The 21,758-nt window shown below is 30.7% G+C and overlaps 1 protein-coding gene across 9 annotated transcripts in view; it reads left to right on the plus strand.

Moving 5' to 3' along the window:
* The window catches only part of LOC100879277 (neural-cadherin), a 511,227-nt gene extending 501,512 nt beyond the window's left edge, over positions 1 to 9,715 (plus strand). For all 9 annotated transcript variants that reach the window (XM_076538467.1, XM_076538441.1, XM_076538445.1 and 6 more), the window contains one exon: positions 132 to 9,715. In XM_076538467.1, coding sequence (XP_076394582.1) covers positions 132 to 241 — 110 coding nt within the window. In that variant the 3' untranslated portion in view covers positions 242 to 9,715. The remainder of the gene's footprint in view (positions 1 to 131) is intronic.
* The last annotated feature ends 12,043 nt before the right edge of the window (positions 9,716 to 21,758 follow it).

The following is a 21,758-nucleotide window of genomic DNA, read 5'->3' on the forward strand; positions in this document are numbered from 1 at the left end:
AAAATCACGATGCTCAAATCCTTTAGTATTATATTTGATGCATATCAAACATTGATTTACCCCTAAACAGGAATTAAAAATTGAATAGACGGTATGTTAATTTATGAAGCTATAATTTTTAAAATCAACAGGAACGGACGACGAACAGCACGAGTACGAATACTTAGGTGCATGGGGCCCTAGATTCGACAAGCTCGCTGACATGTACGGGCCTGCAGAGGAAAGCGAAGAAGAGGACTAAAGTATATCCTCGGAAGAATCCACAAGCTCACACAATCCATACATCTACAGGAAGAATAGTGCTCGTATGATCTTAAAACAACAATGAAAAACGAACTATCCAATAGAACATGCGAATTCTTATGAACTATTCGAGAAGAACATACCTAACCACGAAGCTGTAAGGAACTGATCGACATGGTGTTTTAAGTTACCCGAGCAACAAAGACGTTCCGTTTCGTTGAATAATCATCGAGCCACGTCCTGGTTTTCGGTACGTGGCGTATTTTACGCGATGAGAAAGATGCAAATTAAAGAAAAGTAAACGCAGCCGCTCGTCGACGGTGATCTCATTCGAAAGGGCTTTCTGTTCCCGTCGCGTTACGAACGTTGTTGCAATAAATGTCTGTCGAGTCGCGGCCATTGCAAACGCGCCCTTGGGCTACGCCACCCTTCGAGGTTGCATACCTATCTGTATAGCACGTTACGCGTATACGTAGTGAATTCGTGCGTGTCTTAACAACACGCGAGATTTTTCTATCGATAAAATAAATCTATATATATATATATATACAATTCATTATTTTTAGTCACAGTCATAGTTACTATTTATCGGTACCACCGATCTCGATGCCTCGGTATTCGAGCGGATAATTATTAATCGTCGACGCGACAGCATCGGTTCGACGGGAATTACGGTTCGTTTTCACGTGACACTAAATGACGACATATGTCATGACTTTGTTGTCAAGAAAAACGTTAGTTTTCATTTGTTAAATTCATATATCAACTGATGTTATCGAGTTTTTTGTATTATTATGTTGTCACGGCGTTTGATATTGTATAGAAATTCTAATATTAAACCTACAGTCAATGAGAATTTAAAATGAAATTCAAAATGAATGATGAAACATAAATTAATATACATATTCTTGTATGTATATTATTAACTATAATATTATAATCTTGTAATATTATTGTAATTATGTAATATTTATCATTATATTCCGTATATTAAAAATCATAAACTTTCTACAGAAGAACCGCGTTCTTCACGATTTTTTTTTAATTTTTTAAATTAAATATTATGAGCACTGAATAGATTAATTTCTATTGTACCAAGTTGTGGTGTTATTGAAGAAATTGATTTTACTGTGGTGCTAAGACTTATTTACATACATCGAATCGATTTTGCAAAATGTGAATTGTTTCCATTCCTACAAAATGTACTACTGAAACAATTTACATAAACACACTAAGAAAAAATTCATAATGTAATAAGTTCTTTCATAATGATTTATACATTTTTTATCAAACAAACTTTATAAACTTATAAAAAATATGGCAGCTTATCGCTTTTAAAAATTACATGATTTAACTTAATATTAAATACACACAAATGTCTCAATTTTTTTAAATATTTTATCTCATTCATATATATATTAAAGATATTTGTATTTTGACGAACTTAACTTTAAACAAAACTATCTATAACCATGAATTGTCACTTCTCTTTCAAATTACGTTTCCTTTCTTCGCGTACATTTTTCATACTCCAGATTTTAAAAATGTTAAAATCATGATTAAATTAAGTCATAAAAAATGTGTCTTCTACGAAAAACGTGTCAAATTGCCGCGGCAACTGAAAGTCATGACTTTTAACGCCGTGTAGGAGAATAACATAATTCTACGTAAAACAATTTGAAAAAGATGTCTCTAAAATGACTTCTTTTTAGCGTCACGTGAAAACATGCGCTTACAATTAACGTTACTACTGCCAGCATCGTCGTCGTGTGCGTGATCGTTTCCGTTTCCGACCGAGTCGTACCTTAAGGGCATTTCTCATTTAATCGTTTCTTACCCTCGTCTTTAAGATTCACCCCGTTTCTCCCCCAACGCGAACGCGCACCGGCTATCTGGTTCCGTAACGCACCCTTGGACAAGTATCGTCGTGTTTTTAAAAGGAATCCTGAAAGAATGATTCATGACGCCTTCCTCGTTCGCGTAATGCAAACGATCCTAAGGGTTCTTTAGGGTTAATGAAAGAGCAGGTTTAGCTGTCGCGAGTCGAGAACCATCCTCATCGTTGTCATCGTCACCATCACCAGCATCCTCATTAATTATTGATAGTATTATTATTGACATTACGATAAATATATACATATTATAAATATGAATTTATAAATAAATAAATAAATATAAATAAAAATATATATATATATATAGAACGTGGAAAAACAAAAAAGAGTACAGCGACGTGGTGCGCACGAAAGTCCGCGAGAAAACAAAGAGTTACCGCGCGCATATGTAATTATTACAATTAATATTATATAGCGATATAAATAATGAATATAAATATAAATATATACATATATGTATATTATATATATGAAAAGGAGAATTACATACAGACGAGGAAACGTAAAGAGAAGTTTAAAAAAGAAAACGTCAAAAAAAAAGTGGAAGAAAGAAACAAACAGGAGGGAATGAAAGATACCAAGGCTGTCGAGAAAAGCTCACGATTAAACTCTCGACGTAGTATTAATATTTATTTTCTGTCAGTGTCGAACCGGTCGAGAGTTCAAAAAGATGCGGAAACAAGATCTATAAGCAAGAGAAAATGCGATGATCCATTGAATCGCACGGATGACTTCAACGCTCAACGCGATTTGAAGGAGATAGTATCCTGTCGCGACGAAAGTGTTGTCACCTTGGAACATCTCCACGCGTGTGTCTCGACTGATTTGTAAAATTTCTCTACGGAAATATTAATAGTCAATTTATCGATTAGGGGAAGCTCCGTCGGATCGTGTGGTCCGGGCGTAGTGTTAAGCACTTGTACGAATATTGTAAGTAACGTCGTGTATTTCGGTGTACCGGTGCCGTTCGTATCGCGATCGGTATCGAGCATCTCTGTATAATTGTCCTACCAAGATTCATCATCTTGCGTATCGTTTTCCTGTAATGTTTGTGATATTACGTTTTCCATGATCCTTAATTCGATGTTTCCTGCTTTTTCTTTTGCGAACTCTGCGAATATCGAGAAACATCTTTTTTCGTGTACTGCACATGTTACAAGTTTTGTGAAATAGAAAGTTTTGAAAGATCATTTTACTAAACTGTAAAATAGTTATTAAAGTCAGTGATATCATACTTTCAAGCATGTTCCATACAACACATGAGCTAGCATGAATTGTGTGAAATATGTAGAGCATTCCACATTTGAAATTTCACAATGTGTGAAATTCAGAAATTTGGATATTTTACTACTTTTACGAAATCCATTGTTTGTTGCAGTTATTTTATGAAGAATTGAATGGCTTACGTTTTGCAAACTCTTCAATTCCATTTGAAATGTTATTTCAAGCAAAAAAGTGTTATGTATATCAAAGATTGATTCTTACTTCGATTCTTACTTAGTTATTCGATTTTGATTTAAATATTTATTTGAAATTGTCTGAAACTACATTTAATATTAATATGTATATTGCACCGTATTTGTATGTTTGTAACTTTTATTGTTCAAACTGACCTCATAGTAATAAGGTAAAATCAGCTATCTTCAGCATTCTTTACCTTGACAAAAATTTATATACATGTCAATTTTGACAAAAACACGTCAATAATTTCTGTAATTTAAGATACCTAAGATGTCTGATCCGTAATTTTTCTAGCATTACCATCATTTATTTTCCGCGAACCAATGTAACAAATACTGTGTATGAAAAATAACAAATTACTTTTAAAACATTCAGTTGAGCTTAAAATTGTTACATTGACACGTATAATTTTATAACATAAAATTTAATTATTCTTTTATAAAACTTTCAGATTGTAAAAGAAATTTATAAGCTCAGTTTCAAATTTGAACACATATAATTTAATTCTTTAGTTTCTAGTTAAATGTCCTTTTCCGTAAGAGCATTTTGCAGTGTGTCAGTAGAAAGAAGCTTTCTCGATGTTAACAGATTCGCATCATTAAATGATCACGTTTCATTCACCATCCTCCTCCTCGTAACACACCCTTTCGTTTCTCCGGCCATTCCTATCGTCGATTTCACCCCGCCAAGTAGTTTCTAAGCAAACACAGTATTCGACGGACTGGCGTTATAGGAGAACGAACGGTTTATCGTTGATTAACTGATAATGAGTTGAGTAGCATGCGCGAGCGTGCACACGTGTGTACAGTGGCAAAACCGATTATCTCGCGATCCACTCATGGCAACGAGAAAATGATGAAATTAAAAGAACTTAAGATTTCTTGGAGATTAAGTTTACAAGCTGATGTATATGAACCGGTAATTTTTATTCAATTCTGAATCGAATTTTAACTTTAGCTTCATTTGGTTTTATTACTCAACCACGTAACGTGATGATTGACCATGTTGAGAATGAATTAAATAAAACTAATTTGTAATTAAGATGTAATTTTTTTTTTGTTGAATCGTTGGATAATATTAATTTATTTTTAATATATCAGCTGAAATAACCTCCAAGATTTCTTCTTCATGGTGCGCACATTTCAAGCGCAATTCGATAACCAATAAAAAAGATTCTCTCCAGTCGCTCGATCTAGGCACCTCGTCAAATTTGAAGGCTGTTCAGTAATATACATCTTACGGACAAATTTGATGCACGCTGTGGGTTTACATTTTTATCTGATATTTGCAAAATATTGTACTTGTTTTAACATTTAAAATGAAACAATGTTGGGTACAAATTATTTGGAATAACGAATAGAGAGTTCATGAATAAATTTGATTTATTCGTTATTTAAAAATAACAAGTAAATTAATCTTTTTTGTGGACAAATAATCGGTATTTTTTAATAGTTGTAAACTTTCAAAATAAAACAGCAAATTTCTTTTTAAATATTTAAATACTCATAGTTTAAAATATTACATAATTTGAATTTCAATGACCGAGTACACAAATATTCGAATTTTCAACATTATTATACCAAATATTCGAATTTTAAATATTCTTATGCATAAATATTCGAATTTCTAATTTTCCAGTATTTAAATAGTAAATTTTTTATAGAAATTTTTACTGAATACTGAAATATTCATACACTCAAATAATTCGATTTCTTATCAACGAGTACTCAAGTATTCGGATTTCAAATCTTCGAATACTAAAAATATGCGTGAATTTCAAATATTCGAGTACTGAAATGTGTGAAATTCAAGTATTCGAGTTTCAAATAATACATATAATTACCAGAACAATAATAATTTCTCAAGTATTAAAATAAAAATACTTTTTACGAAAATAGGGTATCCTTTAAACGAATTTTTTATAATTCTTATATTTCGAAGCTACAAATCTTTTTTTACAAAATGAAAAACGTTTTAATCAATTTATGCAGAAAAAGAAATTTGATTATCTATATAGTTTCCTGCAAATTTTCCGAGCAAACCAATATACATATTTTCGCGATAATGAATCAATAAGCAATAGAACCTTGATATTTCCCTGCGCTCGGGGCTTTAAGCTTCAAGATAGCAAATAATGAGACTCAAATATCGTACATACTTTCCCCACAACTGTAACGTGTGACAAAAAAGATCTCAACATCAAAATTTATTTAGTAGAAATATATTCAGGTTCTGCTCAAAACTATTCTAGATAATATCAAATTAGTAAATTAGATTCTTTGGATATCTATTCGTTTCGTAAAATTAAATTTCTATCCAACAAGTTCATCGTATATTAATTTAGATTCGAATATACAATAAACTTTTTGCAAAATGTTTATACATTGGCGTTAATGTACAAACAGTTCGTAAGATGTTAACGAGCTTGAATCATCGAATGCAAGAATAATTTGCACAGAAACGTGTTGCGGTTTAATTTGCCACTGATGGAACGTACTTACCCTAGAGTTGAAACGAGCGACAAAGGAACGAAATTTTAACGCGAAATACCTAAACGAATAATCGAATATAAAAGAAATGATCGTTAACGACAAGAACGTTCCTCAAGTCTCATTCAATATGATCGTGCTGGTGGTTGGTAAAAAATCTGTATTTTTAAGAATCAGAGGCTCGAGAAGCTTCTTTATAGTCATTGATAAGATCGTACTCAGAAGATTCTGAAAATTTTCTTTATTAATCGTAAGGAAATTTGTCTTTATTAATCATAAGAAAATTCGTCTTTATTTAAAAATCGGTTACGTGTTTCTCGTGTTGACATAAAAATAGGACATTTCCTTTGTATGCTGCATGAGTGACAATGAAGTGAATCCAAAAAGTGAAACTTGTACATTTTGTAGTATAATTACTTGTGAATATTTAACGATTCTGTTTGGTGTGTGTAACAATTATCGTGCAACGTTCGTATCATCTGTAACTTAAATTCATTAGACATTTATTGGTAAGTTAACTTGTTCTTTGTACGAGCAATTAATTTACCTCTTCAAGAGAATCTGATTTCGTGAGGTCCTTTTGTACGAAAAGCAAGAAACAAAACAGAAATCCATAATAAGTCGACGTTAATTTATCACCGATATCAATTTCATTCGTATTATCAAAGGTCATACTCGTTTCAGGAATATACGAATATCTTGGAAACGATCGATTAACGATCGTCGACTTTCCTTAACGAATTAACGATTTACCATCGAACGATCGATATTAATTTAAGGTACCAGATTCAAACGCGCACGGCTCAACTTTTTTACCGAAAACGAGTAGACACTCGTCGAGAAAATGGGGGAGAACAGAAAACGAATACGAAGACCAAAACGTACTTATTCTCGAAAAGATCTCATTGCCCAGCTCGAAGAATCGATCTTCGAGTACGGCGAATAAAGTGAAACCAGAACGAGAATACGTAAAGTCCCTTGAAAATGCGAACGTAAAATGGCGGCCACGCGAGCTCATCCTACATATCTGTAAATTTTTTCCAAGCACTGCCTAATCGTGCACAAAGAGAAAATGCTTGAGCAAAATAGCTCGAACCTCCATCCGGTATAATTACGATTCAATGAAGCGATTATTGATTTTACAACGGCACTAGTCAAAAGCACAGTGACGACCGAATCTTTCTCGCCAGCTCGAAATTTCTTTGTTCGTCTGCCACCTTTCGAACAAAGATTAGAGATGGGATCTAAGTATATCGAAAATAAGTTCGTGAATATACGTAAAACGAGAAGCAATAATTATTGAATTCTTTGTAAGTACATTCATGAAACGTAGACTTCCTTAGTTGTTAAGGGAAAGTGTGAACGATAGATTTAATCTTAATCACTGTCGGGTGGTAGTACGCCAGGTTTCCCCTAGGTTTTTCTAAAATCGAAGGCAAATGGCGGAGGACTACTTACTCTCCCTATTATTACCCTCGATTGAAGGAAACTTAGTTGAGTAATAAATACATTTAAAAATGTACGAAATACATATGTATATACTTTCAAGTATAATCGATCTTCTTATACATCTTTTTTCAACCAGAAATTTTCTATTCTGTTTAACTACATCTGCGTTTCGTAATTTATATTGTAGGAAATGACTTCAATATTTAACATATCTGCCATACTTTGCGTTTTAGGATTGCAATACTACTTTTAGATATCCGATTCGCCGAGCCACAAAATGCATATAAATATTAGGTTGTATCATATTGAATGATTGATTTTGAAATGAAGAAAATCTTTGTAACTAAAGAAATTTTTGATCTCTAAAAAATTCAATTTCTAAGGGAATGAAAATCAAAGATGTTAATGGACGATATCCAATAATTTATGTTAGGAATATTGATAAATTGAACACTATATATCCAATAATTGTATGCTAAAGATATTGATATATTGGATGGTATTTAAAAACTTTCTATTTTTCTATTTTATGTTAAGAATATTGAGAATATTGAGTTCTAGTCATTTTTTTAAGCTTTATGTGTCAAGTTAACATGCCATGAATATTATTTTACAATATATTTGTGATCATTAAATTGTGTCATGTGTTTTCGAATAATGGTACATACTGTATCCAAAAACATCTTTTTAATTTTCATTCAAGTTCAAATTAGTTTAGAAAAATTGTAAAATTTATTAAACAGAAACGTTCGTTTTTTAAATTATTTGAAAACTAAAAATATTTCCTTGCAATTAAACAAAACATTGATATTATTTTTATGTATTTATCGATCAAATTTTTAAAATATAATTCATATTAGTTTTTCTACATATGAATAACATTGAAATTCGTTCTCTTAAGGAGATTTTTATTATTATAAAAATATAAATTCAATTAGATTTTACCGAATGTCCAAATATTTATGCTCAATAATGAATATGCAATATAACTACTTAAAAAATTAATACAAGGTTTTTACAACCATTTTCTCCAAACCTATAACTTTAACTTTATATAAATACTATTTCCTAATATTTCGATGTTATCTAATTTTGTCAACCTTTCTATAATTTGAAATCAATTATATAGTATGATAGAACGTAATACATTCTCATGTACCAAGGAAACTCGTTCTATGATTCGAAAGTAGATCTCATAATTTGAATACCTGCTTCGTAATCATCAACTCTTACAAGTAGTATTAAAATCCCATTAACTGAATACATATCCGCACTTGATTCCATCTCTAATGAAGACCATTATACGCATTGGGATGACGAGCGAGCGAGACGTTGCGTACATCGAAAAATAAACTTTCGTGTCTGTGAAAATTTTGCGGTTGGTACATCTTTCTTATATGTGCTCTGTTTCTTTTATATGAAATTGTCCATTTTTCTAATTGACATTTGACTAATTGACTAATTAAAAAATACATATATTTAATATATGTATGATATATTAAAATATGTTTAACATATTTATATTGCATATTAAACTACGTTTAATATATTTAATATGTGCATATTAAAGTATATTTGATATACTTAATATACATATGTATGATATATTAAAATATATTTAATTCGTTTGATGTATACGTTGTTGATTAAAATATGTTTAATATATTCATTACATATATTGTACCTTAAAATGTATTTAACATACAAATTTCGAGAGTCAGAATTTTGTATTATCCAACCGAAAATATTTTCAACCGATAAGAAAATGTTCTTAAAGAAATCTGTAATGTCATGATCAGTGCCCCAACCCTTCCTTTTTGAATCGAATAACACAAATCAGTGCGGTACAAGGAAACAGAAGGAGAATTAATGAAAGAAAAATGAGAAATCCGTAAAAGCACAATCGAGGACAAATGAGCGATTCAGCGAGATTGGAAAAATCACTGTAATATAATAACACAAAATGATTGTAACGCTGCCACTGAACACATCCCGTGTAGTACAATTACCGTATATATAATATTCCACAGTATATTGGTACACACCGTATTATTAATTGAATTGATATTTATTAACGATTAATTATTACATTATTACCACTATATTATCTATATCAATTTGTACTTTGCATTTCAGTTCGAATGAAATAAATGCCTTCTTTTTCATAAAAATAAAAAAGGATCGTTGAAGTTTTTTTTTATCCTACCGAATTTTTCTTCTTCCTTATGATTTTTTGTTTGAACTCATAATTTTTTATTATCTACTGAATACCTTGAAGTCTGAACATAGAGTGCCCAAGAGAGTACTGTTTATTATGTCATTGAATACTTGTTGCGACTCCGTCGTATTGCTATGTGGTGCGAGAGAGGGGTGAAACATTTTATCCGTTTATTTTATCGTTATTCATTATTTTGAGTTCCCTTTGTTGCAATAAGTATACTCGCTGGCTTCGCGCATAGGGTTGCGAGACCGAAGGATTGGCATCCTGTTGCAGGTCCACGGGCAAGGTCGCTGGAAACGGCGATCTAGGCCCGGGAGACCAAAGGGGGAAAGCGTGAACGCTTTTCCAAAAAATGTTTAGGTCCGCGAGCATGGCAAACCTTTCCGAAGGCAAACCGGGGCCGCTCGGCCGAGCGAAGCCGCGCGGTGCGATAACGAGGGAGAAGGAATGGGTTGGCTCCCATGTATCGAAGGGTCACGAGCGAAAAGGATTATCATTTTTTTCGTAGTATTGATACTATAAACACTCTGTATACCGTCTCGCACCAAGTAAAAGTTATATTTCGCTGTTTCGTAAACTGTTATACGTATTGAATATTTAGTTTTCTTTCATTTACTTAACTTGGCAAAGAATAAAGATATTTTTTAAGTTTATCATTAGATAAACTTTTTATCATTATCATTAAATAAATTAGTTTATCATTAGATAAATTTTTTCTTCGATCGACCCCCCTATCCTGGTATTTTTCCGTTACAATACTAAATACTAAACGAAATACTAAATAATACTTTTTGACCATTATTATATTAAATAGTATCATATAGAGGTTTTCATATTTAAATTGATCCACTCGAATATAATATCGAAGCGATGACACCATAAAATGTCTCACAAGTGTCACTCTCCGATTTTTATGAAATTTGGATATGTTATAGTACATGGAAAATTAGGGGATACGTACTTTTTTTTATCTGCGGTAAAACATATTTAGGGTATGAAACAATCCCCCAAAGTGTGAGGGTAAAATGGAAAAATTGCGATATTTTCGAGATCAGTGAAGCAATTTTGATGATTTTTGGTATGAAAGTATCTTTCGATAGAAGACAAAAATTAGCCTAGGTATGTTGCAAGGGGAGTGAAAATTAGGGGGTGAAGTACCTTAAAGCGACCAATTTCTTGATGCAAAAAAATCAGTTTTGATCTGATCGAAATAAAATCTATTAAAACTTCAAGAGGAAAGTTAATTAGGGAACACGTATTTTTTTTTTCCTCCTTTTACATAAATATGTGGGACGTAAATAACTCTTAAATTACCGCGCTCGTTTGGTACTACGCATGAAACACCTTGCAAAACTGTATCTCTTAACTGTTCGATCTTTTTAATATATCGATTTTTTACGTTACTGAATGGAAATCGGAAATCAAAATTCAATATAACGGATCCATTATGGCGGACGAAAACTCGAAAACCTACTTAAATAGACTGTATCTGCGACATGCGATTTTCAAAATATAATACAATTTCTGACATTCATTGTTAGGTGTGTAAGGTGAATCAAGCGTGTTAAGAACATATTGTATATTGTTTATAACAAAATTGTTTGAACAAAGGAATTAATAAAATATGTGATCAATGTTTCCATAAACATTTTTTGCATACAATGAATGCTGTCATTAAATTTTAAAAAATTTCATTTTTAAGCTATATTCTTCAAACAATTTTATTATAAATATAAATATCGTAATTTTTCCATTTTACCCTCACACTTTGGGGGGTTGTTTCATACTCTAAATATGTTTTACTGCAGATACAAAAAAATACGTGTCCCCTAATTTTCCATGTACTATAACATATCCTTTCATAAAAATCGGAGAGTGACACTTGGGTAGGTTCACTTGTCAGACAAATGTAAACCCATTTGAAGAGATAATAGTACGGTAAAAATAACTTTCTTCTACACATATGTATACATAGATACATAAGGGAGATATGAAAATTATCCAGCCAAAGATCGATGAATGACAGTGCTTCCTTGTTTCAAATATTTTTTTTCCTAAAAGAACCCACTATACTTACTACTGTATGTATACACATGTATATGTATGTATAGCGCAATACAAAAATGCTTAAAAATTGTTTCAAAATGTTTAATGCTACATAAAGTAGCATCTAAAACAAATTGAGCAAATATTATCGGTAATAAACCTGAAAAAAATTAATATTAATTTTACCAAAATAGATAATTACGGTTTTCTTGCAAAATTACAAAAAACGCTTTTCTAAAACGAAGAAAATACCTTACGAAAAATGAAAAATTGCACTCTATGTGCCTCAAAATCGTTACAAATATAATAGTGAAAAGTGGAAATTAATGGAATTAAATTTTGAAGTACATCAAGAAATATTTACCTTTTCAACTTAATATACGATTTCGAATATCTTCCAAATAGTGAAATAAAGTGAAATAAAGATCAAGTTACTTACTTTGTTCAGGAAAATCACTCGATGGAGTTGCTGTTTTACCATCTTCATGAATTGGTCACATACCTTAAGGATTTGATCAAATCCCTATTTTTATCATTACTCTACAACAGGGGTCGGCAACCTGGGTCTCGCGAGCTCCTTGCGGCTCAGTAGAATGATATTTGTGGCTCTTGAGTAATTTAAGAGTACATATTGAAAAATTAACTGCAATATTGCAATTGCCACAAAAATGTAATAATCCAGCGCAAAATAGAATGTTTTAACTTCACAATAAATACATGTTTCACAGCAGATAACGGTTATATTATTTTTTCTAATACATATTACCAATGTATGTATTTATATTTGGCTCTTTAAAAAAATTATTTATTACATCGCGAAAAAAATTGCTCTTACCTCCAGAAAGGTTGCCGCACCCTGCTCTACAATATATGTATACATACGCGAATACAAAAGATACTCGTACATAGCATACAACTCAAATCCCAACACATCATTTGTAATATGTACAAAAGTAAATATTTCCTAAATTAAATACCACATGATCGAAAGACAAATTTTTCGTAGACGGATACCGCTTTCTTTCGATCACGATCTTCTTAATTCGTAATTCATGTTTAATGATACAAATGTACTGTAAAACTACATTTCAAAATGAAGTAGTTCATGACCGAAGCACAACTCTCTCAGAGACGACAACACTTTTTAGATCATGAACTTTATTTTCATCTCTTATTTTCGTCAAGTAATTCTCGGCCGTATTATATCTTCCTCATAAAGGAACAACATTTTTCAGATCGCGAACTATGCATACATATATTCATCTATAATCTACATTTGATAAATTAAAGAGTTCATGACCGAAACACAATTTTCTCATAGAAAAATAACTTTTTTTCAATAACAATAGACGATATTTCAAAATATTAAATTGTTAATCACAATTTTTGGTTTCATGCAATAAATCTTTGATAAGATTGAATTGTAGGATGTCGAATATTTATTACAAAAATTATGAGTTGTGCTTCTTAAATCTTTTTGTTATTGAGTTAAAAATAAAGGTTGACCTTCATATCATAATTTAAACACAACATAAAAAGTCCATAGCCGGAACTATGAAATGCAGTAAAATAAAACAATATAAAAATCACATTTTTTGACTCACCAATACCGGCGAGAGGGTGTCCGTGAACAGCTGGCGACCATTTTGTAACACTTCTATCGGTTGCTCCGTCAAGTTGTGTCGATTAAATATAACAGCAACAAGAGTTGATGAACCTAAATGTAATGAAGAACCATTCTTACATAATCAGAATATCGAATGTATTGATGTACGTTTTGAATTAAGGACATACAACTAAACTAGAGATTAATAAATAATAAATTGAAAATTAGCATATAATAAATTCTACATTGATAAATCATCATTTAGATAACACTAAATAATAAATTAATAATTAAAAATAATTTATTAAACATTAGTTAATAATAAATTACACTTTAATTAATTATTAATAAAACATTAATTATCGATTAATTAAGCATTGAAAAATAATTAGTTAAATATGAATGAATAATATATTGAACATTAATATATTAATATATAATGAACTGAATATTAATAAATACACATTAAACATTAATAACTTAATAAATTAAGAATAAAAACAATTAATTAAACATTAATTAATAATACATTAGGTATTAATTCATTATTAATAAAATATTAATCAATAATTGATTCAACATTGATAAATAATAAATTATATACATATAACAAAATAATAGATTGAACATTAACAAACAGTAAATTCCACATTAATAAATAATGAATTAATCACCCATAAAAGATAATCTGAACAAAATAGTAAATTTTGCATTAGCAAATAACGAATTAAGTGTTATTACATAATATATTGAATATTAATAAGTAATGTACTGAAATATAATGAATAATGAATTAAATATTAGTAAATAAAAAATTAAACACTAAACAATAATAAATTAAACATTAAAAAATAATAAATTAATAATTGACAAAGAATGAATGAAACATCCATACTATATAATGAAGGAAAGATTGACAAATACGAAATTCCGCCATTATTAAATAATCAATTAGATGTTAATAAATAATAAATTGTACATCTATACCTAATACACTAAACATTAATAAAGAATTAATTAAACTTTAATAAACAGGAAATTGAAAATTAATAAGTCATGAATTAAACATTAATAAATAATCAGTTTGACATTTATAAATAATGAATATCTTTAATCACAAATAATGAAATATTATCAAATAATAAACAAGTAATGAAACTCACATTTGTTTTACCAAAAAATATTTCATTGCTGCGTCTTCTTACTTTTTTTCCGAATCTGGTACTGTAATAAAGGGAACATGTTTCTGTAAAATTTCTGTCAGATATCTCGTGCTCAATATTGAATATATTTCCTTTTTAGTATTATAATTTAATCAAGGAGTCTAGCCAAATAAGATAGTTAAATGTGTCTTTGAGCCAAATGGAACATCCAATACCTACAAAAAATAACATCTCACACCTTTCAACCTATCTCATCGGTGGGGGAAATAAGCGGGAAAAATCGAAGTTCCAATCGTTAGCCTATTTTTCCTACTTAATGTCGTACAATTTCTAATGGGATAGGGATATAGAATTAAAATTTGGTGTGTAATGTTTTTTTGCATGTACTATCGACTGACATATTGGGTATTTCATTTCACTCAAAGGCACTTCAGTTAGACCCTTTGTAGCGTTATAGTTGTCCAATAAATTAATATGTGGAACACCGATATTGGTTCTGAAGAAATATTTTATTCGAAATATTCATTTAAACAGAATGATAATTCTATAGATAATAATTATTGAAATTATACGATAAAAACCGACATGCTACTTTAATAAGCAATTTATTTTGTATTATTAACTGTAGAATTATTTTTACTTACCAGAAGCGAAATTCAAACTGCCGATCGACGCCATAGTAGTAACGGACTTTGGCGCCCATTTGGAAACGTCTAGAATCTTGACACCACTTTAGTAACGTCTAGAACTTTGGCGCCCATTTTCTAGAACTTTCGAAATATCTGTATTAAAAAAGTAAATTGAAATGAAAATGTAACAAAAACATGAAATATGTAATAAAAATCCTAAAACTGCTTCTAAAAAATACAAATAATTCAAAAAAGTGGAATTTTGAATTCTGTCTATTTTACAACGTAAAATTGAAAAACACTGAAATTCTTTTTTATGATTTAAAACATTAAATTATTACCAGAAAAAAATTAGAAACATATTAAAACTAAATATTGGTTAAGAAATTATAGATATAAATGCAGAAAAACGAAAGATAACGTCTCGCAATTTGAATCTGAATAGACGCGCAAAAGGACACCGTTTTAACTTACCTATTTCTGCACAAAATACAGCAATCCTATAATAATCATAATTGTCGATCGTAATATGATTTTTCTTCTAACTTTGGAATTTTAAAAACAGAAATGAAAGAACTAGAATAAATTAATAAAATACAAACACCTTGATTAAACACGCGTTTATTTGTCTCCAAAGAACAAAGAAGACTAACGTACGTTTACCCCTCCTTGTACGTGCAGGCAAGATCGGTAACTCGTGATTGGTCGAAACTATGTTGCGCGTAGATGTAGATTCGAGAAGATTCTATGGAAAAGTTTAGTTACAATGTTGAACACTAAAGTCACCATTTAAATTATAAAAAAACACAAATAATATATTTTTTAGTTTTTTTACGACATCATATTTGCTCTATTTTTTAATTATTTATAATTAAATTGACATCGGAAAGAAATAATTGTTGGTGAAGGTCGATTGTGATTGGCCAATAAAATCAACCAATCAGGTGTTATTTACAATGTACATTTAAAATGATTGGCTATTATTCTCTAATAACGAAAGCTTAGAAAAGGAAGAACGCGGGAACAAGTGAATAATAATGTAGAAATTTTAAATACAGGTATATATCAAAAAGTTTAATTTTATTGTTTGATTTTTCCAACAGTGAAACAATGTATTTTTCTGTAAAATTTTTTAAAAATAAATAAGGGAGTCTAAGAAAATTCTATCAGTCATATTATATAGACTAATTAACTAAACTCGTTTTTTAACATAAGTACGTGCCCTTTATTCGAAATGAACAAATAAAATTAATAATAAACTGTTGTAGAAAATTTAAATTGTATGAAAAATTAATACAGTTTAACAAAAATATGTTCATTTTTGAGATAAAATAAATCATTAACCTAAATATACATCGAAACATCAGCGCCTCATAACAATTATAAACGATAACATTCTAGAGAATTTTGTGCGTTACCGACATGCAAAAGGACTACATTATCCAGCATATGCACAACAATGCACGTAACCAAGCATCCTTCCTAGATGTCAAATATAAATGTATTTCTCGGATGTGACAATCAATATTTACAGAAAGGTAATTATAATTGTGTTCGTATTAACATTTTTTTTAAAGTAATTAAGTGTTTTAGTAGTCCATTTTAATGAAATGTGAAAGTGCATGTCAAGTGTTGACGTTCTTTACTATACCATGTGTTTCCATCGTTTCGATCGCGTTCGATAATTCGTTCAATACTTGCAACCTTTTATTTCTATTTCAAAAGTACAATACGCAGTTTAAAAACTTGTTTGAATAACAATTTGATCGAATAAAAAATTATTGGTTATATTTGGAATAATTACGTCTCATTACAATTTGCGAATATGTTTTCGTCATGTTTACATTGAATTATTCGAACATTTTCGTACTGTTAAAAATTTATTAGTGATATATCTCAAAAATTTATTCGCAAATATATACTGAGTGCATACAAAATTTATAACAGTAATTTTAACCAATCATGTCTTTTGAAGTACAGAAAAAATAGAATACGGAAATTTTTCCGAAATATTTGCGACAGAACATGCTAATGGTAAGTAATAATGATCTTTATTCTTATTTCTACAATTATTTTTTTAATAACAAACAAAAATTGAAAACTAATTCTTTTCTTTTTAAGGAATCCAGTTTAAGAAAAGTTAACAAACTATTACTTATTGAAGAAAATACTGGAGGTAATGAACAATATTACTACAATATTATAATAACAATATTATTACATTAAACTGTAAATTAAATTTATTGTTCAGGCAGTATTAGTAATTAAGAATATAAATTTCAGTATTTTGCAGATTTGTAATAAGCTAGGTCAAATTAGAAACTGGACACAAAATAAGCTGCAGAATTAATGGTAAGAATCTTTTAAACATAAATTTATAGAACTATAAATTCATAGAAAATAATTAAATTTTTTATTTTAATTTCTATTTTTCTGTAATATTTTTTTTAGTTAAATTATGTCAGTTTTAAAAAAGAAAAACTTTAGATTTTTTAATTTTCATTGAGTATAATGAGACAAAACTTCCATATACTAAATTTATAAATAAATATGCGAATTTTCATAAATGAAAAAACTAAATTTGGCAATAATAATGTGTATTATTTTAACTGTTCACTCAATTATTTGTTTATGCATGGTTCTGTAGTATGATAAATATGTATTGTAAGAATGCCTATATTTCACAGAGTACAGTTGTACAAATAATTTTATCGTCCGTTTTTCTCTTCACGTTCTTCTTTAAAAATCACCAACAATATGTGTCATCCTCAGGCTTTCCCGAAGGTTTTATAGGGACCGTATCTCCACTTTGCATTTTTGAGAAAAACAATGTAGCCGGTACTGCAGGCCTGGTTATTATCAACTGACGAGGAGGTGAAAGCGGCCGGCTTTTGCACGAACTCGATCCCAATCCTCGCTGAGAGTCCCTGATTTACGATGGCCCTAAAACGATTCTGGTCATCGTCACTATTAATTGTTCGCTCACTCTTACAGTATACCATATGATAATAATCGTACCTGTACTTTTTTATATTCCAGGTGTTAAATACTTCCAATAATACTTCCCGAAGAATTGTTTAGTTTTATTTAGATTTTAAGTGGAATTGTATGAGTTTGGGACCTTTAGGCTGGTCTAGGAGCAAAGTCGCTATGGTAGATAAGGGTAGAATTCGGGGAAAGTCGGAAAGGCCCGAGCGTGTCGCGAACATTGCTTGGGCGAAGCCCGAATATTCATTATAGAATTGTCTATTGAAGATGCAAGACGTATCTGACTCGCTCTTACAAGAGATATTATATTCGCGAATTAATTAAATATATTTTCTAACGTGGTATCGTTCGACGATTATCGGTAATATTTTTGCGTTCTATATGTATATTCTGTAAATTCCATCTGTAAATTTGTACAATTTGTATTCGAACGATTTATATAAACTTGTTAACTAATCCCGATTTTGCTTTCTTTTATTCTAATTGGTTTATCAGTTAACACCAAGTAAAATAGAAACTTGTTTTCATTGAAAATAACAGAGGAGATGGATTATAATTGTTAACAATTAAATAATAAAATCGTATTCTGATTTTAATAAGATATTAAAAATAAGAATTTTTAATAAGATATTAATAAGATATTAAAAATAAGAATTTTTAATAAGATATTAATAAGATATTAAAATCAAAATACGATTCTAATGCGATGCTCGGTATAAGCACAGAGTAAACTAGAGACGACACTCTCTATTGGCACCTTTGATCTCTCGAAAATGCTGTCCCTTTAAATTGATTGTACAAACGAGTGGGAAATTTAAATCGGGCAAATTACTTTCATATCAACATCTAATAATTTGGAATTATAAACTCCAACAGGTACATTTTATCCAAATGGGTTTTATCGATTTCTCTGGCAGATTGTGAATATGTATATGGATATTGTATGTACATACGTATTAGTGCATTTTACGGTGCGGTTATTCACGTGTTTCAGCATAATTTAGCAAACGTTTTGGTATGTTCTATAGAATAGTTATCCAAGTGTTTTGACGCACTTTTTCAAATATTTCTTTTACTTTACGGCGTAATTATCTATGTATACGTTTCAATATACTTTTGCAAATTTATTATCAGGCTTTTTAAAGTAGTTATTTCTGTGTAGTTTTGCGTGCATATTTTCGTATTTGTAAATTGAATATTTACAAGGTTATAAAAGCTTATTTTTTGCATGTTTACACGATCTTGTTAAAAGAAAGTATACGTTGCTCAAAATGTAAGTCGATAATGAGTGTAATAACCGTTGTGTTCTTTTTGTGTTTTCAGAAGGCCATTTATTTATCTTCTTGATGGAACTGCATAATACTGATCATACGGGTGCCGGTCGATCATGAATCAATATTTGAAATACGTTACCTCCAAAAGAAGCCTTGGCTGTAAGTGCAGTGGTACAAGTCAGCGATCGGTGAGTCGCATGCTTTATGGTTCCTCCGGTTCCCATCATGGCGTGGGACAAATGGTCCGAAGCGACACGGGAACTGGTTGTATTTTTCTATTTTTAAGCGAGCATAGTGACCACGACTGTACGATCGTGCAAAATTTGTACAAACTGTTTATTTTATTTATTAGATCAGGTCAGGGTTTTCTTGTACATTTTCTTTCTTTACGAATCAAATTTAAAACTACATAGAAGCTGGATGACCCTCCGATTTCATAATAGTTTAATTATCGAGTCACTTTTAAATTTTTTCGACATTCTTATAAATTTTATCAATTCAATATTTTCAAACATGTACAAGAAAGTTTCGCGGAGAACAGATTTCGATATCAAAGTTAATTATGAATGCTTTTAATCATTTAGTATATTTACTTTGATATCACAAATCTGTTAGTAATGAAACGATCGATACTAATTTTTTTGCAAAGTGTTCTTCCATTTTCCATTTTGAAAATTTCGAATCAATTTTTTGGGGAAGACACTTTATTAGCATGTTACTAATTACGTTTCTTAGCTTAGGATTTTCAGCACACATGAAGAAAACTGGTAGGTCACAATACGATTGGCCGTGTTCATTTTTATGTTTTAAACTTATGCGCGTGCTTAGATGCTACTCGCATGGGTTAGGGCAGGTGGACACGGTTTAGTTTTAAGATGTTTGGCGATCGACAAAGTGGCAATGAATTATCGACATAAATTACACGTGTGTGTGTGGTTAGGTCGTGGAGCTTGTGTCGAATTCAAACTATAGTTTATAAATATTTTGCAGAATTTTATTTAAAGATGCATACAAAATGCAAATCGACTGATTTCAAAATTATATCGAGTGAATAAGTTACAAAATTGTATGAGTAGTTAAAATTATTACATGTACATATTACATTGAATATTCGAAAGAATACAAAAATGAAGTATGTTCTAGGTTCACTGTGGATTATCGATCGACTTCAGCGAAAAGGTATAAACTTAGAGTGTGAATGTTGTATTGAACTCGGGTGACGGAGACGTCTCGAGACATACTCCCTAGGAGTAGGCTTTTTGCACCTGGGTGGCATGTGTGAGAACCTTGGAGTGTGTTTTTGTGAGAGTGGGTTTTGCAATTTTTTAAATATAGCGTCAGGTAGGCAGGTAACATACTTCTGGTGTGGTTGAGTTAGTTTTAAGTAGGTAGGGCCAGAGCAAGCTTTCATGTTTCTCTGTCCAATCACACGTGAGATGCTTGCATCTGGGGGGTTAACGAAAAATCGAGAAGAGAAAATCTAAATATGAATTTATTTAGTATTCTCTTGAACTCGATTGTTCGTAAGATCAAGTCTTTTAGTTTGTAAGTCGCAGTCGTGGTTCTAGACCCGATTGCAAAAATAAAGTGTACAGTGAAATGAAGTGAAATGCAGTGAAATTCAATATTTTGCTCGGATGTTCTTTTACGAACAGCACATTCTAAGAATCGCTGGTCGCACACTTTTTGATTGTTACAATTTTTTTTTCTTACTAAAGTAATTAATTTTTATTATATAAATTATACAAAATTTTAACTTCGCTATTAGCGATCAAAATAAATGGATAGTGGTTCACTTTTATTGTTATAAAACTATCGACTATCTATTGGTGGTGATTGACTTACAGGGTTTGTCGAATAAGTATCGGGATTGATGTCCTAAAATGAAATTCGTTGAAGATATATATACATTGAGTTAATAATCGTCAAAGTATGCCCTTCCTGCATCAATACACCGTTGCCAGCGAGTTTTCCATTGTTCATACGCTCCCTGGAAGTCGACAAGCGTAAGACTCTTTAGGCACTCCGTCGAAGCCGCTTGAACCGCCTCAATCGTCCCAAAACGATGTCCTTTAAGGCTTCTTTTAATGCGAGGGAACAGAAAAAAATCAGAGGGAGCCATATCTGGACTGTAGGGTGGTTTCAAAATTCAAAATTTCCTGCACTTTGTCGACATTCGTATCGTATCGGGACAACGTCGGTCGTCCAACCCGTTGCTCGTCTTTGACGTCTTCACGGCTATCTTTGAACTTTTTGTGCCATTCAAAAACACGCGTTCTGAACATGAAATCGTC

This window comes from Megachile rotundata, chromosome 1, assembly GCF_050947335.1.
Source record: "Megachile rotundata isolate GNS110a chromosome 1, iyMegRotu1, whole genome shotgun sequence".
NCBI classification, from domain to species: domain Eukaryota; kingdom Metazoa; phylum Arthropoda; class Insecta; order Hymenoptera; family Megachilidae; genus Megachile; species Megachile rotundata.